Genomic DNA, 3,030 nt, shown 5'->3' on the forward strand with positions numbered 1-3,030 from the left:
TGACAAAGTACAGGGGACCGACCTAGTGCTTCTGGATGTGTTCATGGAAATCATCTGTCTCACAATAGAAAGAGTCAATAAGCCCTTTGGGTACTTTTGAAAGATCCTTCTCCTCTCCCCCCACCCTTCACAAATCAGTCCAAACATGTATAACATCGGCTTGGTTTCCATTAAAAAGCCACAAAATGTAACACGAAAGGGTTTCTGAGGCCCTGGGGCCTCTTAGTTCTTTTGTTAGGAGATTTCTTTTGTTGTCTTTATGTACAGCAAAATACTTGTTTCTCTTTTTAGTTTCATGGAAAGAGGGGAAAAATGTATTGCACATCATTTGAATTCACAAAGGTTAGGCTTGTGGGGGGGTTTCTGTCTTGGAGAAAGAGCATTTGTGAAGACTGGAGGCTGGAGTCTATGTTAAGTGACTCCAAATCCAGAGGAGTGTGATGCACCCCAGCTCCCCTCTCTTCCCCCCTGCAGCACACAGCAGCCTTCCTGAGCCCCCTCCCCTCCCCCCCCATGGCTCATTTGCTAACCCACTGGAGGCTCTTTAATTTGCAAAGAAGTTATCTGTCCTCTTGTTTGCAAATAGAAGTAGCAAAACCAACTCCAATATACAGAGATGTATATTCATGGGAGGTTCTAAACAAAAGTTTTCTTTCCAGGGCTGAATCAACTACTTTACCACCAATCGGTTACACAAGAGGCTACTGAACCAGAGCTTCCCTTCGTGGAAAAACAGCAAAACAAAACAAAACCCTTTCCGTACATTTTTGCTTTCAGTGTATCCCAGCATCCTGAATTTCAGGGTAAACGCTTTTTATCTATTTTCTTTTTCTTTTCTTTTTATTTTAAAAAAACCCAACCAACCAACGGTGAAAAAAGCACCATGTTTCGGCCCGCTGCCCGCCCTCCCCAGGTCCTGCCCCGGGGGCCTGTTCACACGCAGGTGGGAGGCTGGGCAGGGGTCTCATACTTCCCCAGGTGAGGTTTCGGGGGGTGCTGGGCTTTTTTGTAAATCCCACTGCTGGTGAGCACGCTGGCCGGTTTCCTCCGGCCCTTCCTCAGCCTGCGGCTGCACACACTCTGCCAGGACTGCAGGGTCTTGCCGGTCCAGATCCACACCCCGCTGGTGATGCCCACGACCAGCAGCATGAAGATCTTCACCATGAAGATCTCCACGGCTGGGATGGAGGCGGCCAGCAGGCAGTCCAAGCTCTTGGTCTGGTTGTTCATTTTGCACTTGTGCTGCCCGGCCAGGATTTTCCAGTAGTCCATGTTGAGGCGCTCGTAGAAGTAGCAGGCGATCACACAGGTGGCCGGCACGGTGTAGAGCACCGAGAAGACCCCTATCCTCACCATGAGCCGCTCCAGCTTGTCCGTGTTCTCCCCGCCCGTCTTCATCACCCTGCGGATGTGGAAAAGCGCCACGAAGCCCGACAGCAGGAAGGAGGTGCCAATGGTGAGGTAGCAGGCCAGCGGCACGAGCACGAAGCCCGTGAGCGCGTTCACATCCATGCTGCCCACGTAGCACACGCCCGTGAGCTCGTCGCCCGCCACCCGGCGCAGCACGAGGATGAGGATGGTCTTCACCGCCGGGATGGCCCAGGCGGCCAGGTGGAAGTAGCTGCTGTTGGCTTCGATGGCCTCGTGGCCCCACTTCTTGCCCGCGGCCAGGAACCAGGTGAGCGTGAGGACCACCCACCACAGCGAGCTGGCCATCCCGAAGTAGTAGAGGACCAGGAAGACCAGGGTGCAGCCCGTGCTCTCCAGCCCCTCCTGGATGACGTAGAGCTGCCCGCTGTCGCGGTCGCAGGCGATGCTCTCGGCACCGGCGAAGAGGCGGATGATGTAGCCCACCGAGTAGACGCAGTAGCACATGGAGAGGAAGATGATGGGGCGCTCGGGGTACCTGAAGCGGGCGGGGTCGATGAGGAAGGTGAGCACGGTGAAGGCGCTGGAGAAGCAGCACAGCACGGACCAGACGGCCAGCCAGACCACGGCGAAGCGCTTGTCATCGCGGCTCCAGTACACGTCCACGCCGGGCGTGCAGAGCGGCGCGCACGACGCGCTCTTCTCCACGTGGTGGAACTTGCCCGGGTTGTCGCAGCCGCTGCGCCCAGGCCCGCCGTCCTTCAGCTGGTGCTCCTGCGCGCTGTGCGGCCGCTGCGGCCTAAAGAGCGGAGGGAACATGCCCGAGCCCCGCGTGGGCTCGTCCGAGCCGTTATTGGGCGCCTCCATGCACAGGTAGTTGGGGTCGTTCTTGTTGGGGAGTTTGCTGCAATCCAGGGAGTCGGGCCACTTGAAGTTGAACTGCTCCATAATGGGCGAGCACTTGAGCCGGGCCTGCTCGCACATGACCCGGCAGGCGGGGATGGGGGTGGAGACCTGCTCGGTGCACATGGGCGCGTACAGCGAGCACAGGAAGAAGCGGAGATGGCCGTGGCAGCCGTACTCCACCAGTGGCGCGAACTCGTGCAGCTGGATGGCCGCCTCGCGCTGGTTCTCATGGCCCATCAGGTTGGGCATGCGGGTCATGTTGTAGCCGATGTCCTTGCACATCGGGATCTCGATGGGCTGGCACTTGCTGTCGCCGGGACGCTCCATGTCCATGGAGCTGATGGCGGCGCACGAGCCCATCACCTGCAGGACCAGCCACAGGCGGGGGCCCGGGCGCGGCATGGTGGCGTCTGCAATGCCCTCGCGGGGAGGTCCGCGCCCCTCAGAGCCGCCGCTCCCGGGAACGGGCTGCTGGCCCCGGCTGTCCGCCCCTCCTCGGGCCCCCGCCCATGCCCGCCCAGCCTGGCCCGAGCGCTGCGCACAGCGCCCCCGGCTCTGCAGTCCGCGCCGGCCTCCGCCGAGTTGGGGGTCGCCGGGGAGCGGAGCAAAGTTTGCAAACAATACCGGGAAGCGAGTGAAGCCCCCGGAGCTCTCGGCGCGGCGGCCCGGCGCAGGCTTCAACTCACTGCCGCGGCAAACTTTGGCCTCTTCTTGCAGCGCCCAGGTGGCGCGCCCAGAGCGGCCGGCGGCGCGGGC

General features: G+C 59.8%; 1 protein-coding gene across 1 annotated transcript; it reads right to left on the bottom strand.

Moving 5' to 3' along the window:
* Window positions 1-908: 908 nt before the first annotated feature.
* On the bottom strand, window positions 909-2,727 carry FZD10 (frizzled class receptor 10). Its single transcript, XM_069497299.1, has one exon. It carries the CDS (start codon window positions 2,674-2,676, stop codon window positions 934-936), a length of 1,743 nt encoding a protein of 580 aa, XP_069353400.1. The 5' UTR covers window positions 2,677-2,727; the 3' UTR covers window positions 909-933.
* Window positions 2,728-3,030: the final 303 nt, after the last annotated feature.

The sequence above is a fragment of the Eulemur rufifrons genome, chromosome 21 (genome assembly GCF_041146395.1).
Source record: "Eulemur rufifrons isolate Redbay chromosome 21, OSU_ERuf_1, whole genome shotgun sequence".
Taxonomy (NCBI): domain Eukaryota; kingdom Metazoa; phylum Chordata; class Mammalia; order Primates; family Lemuridae; genus Eulemur; species Eulemur rufifrons.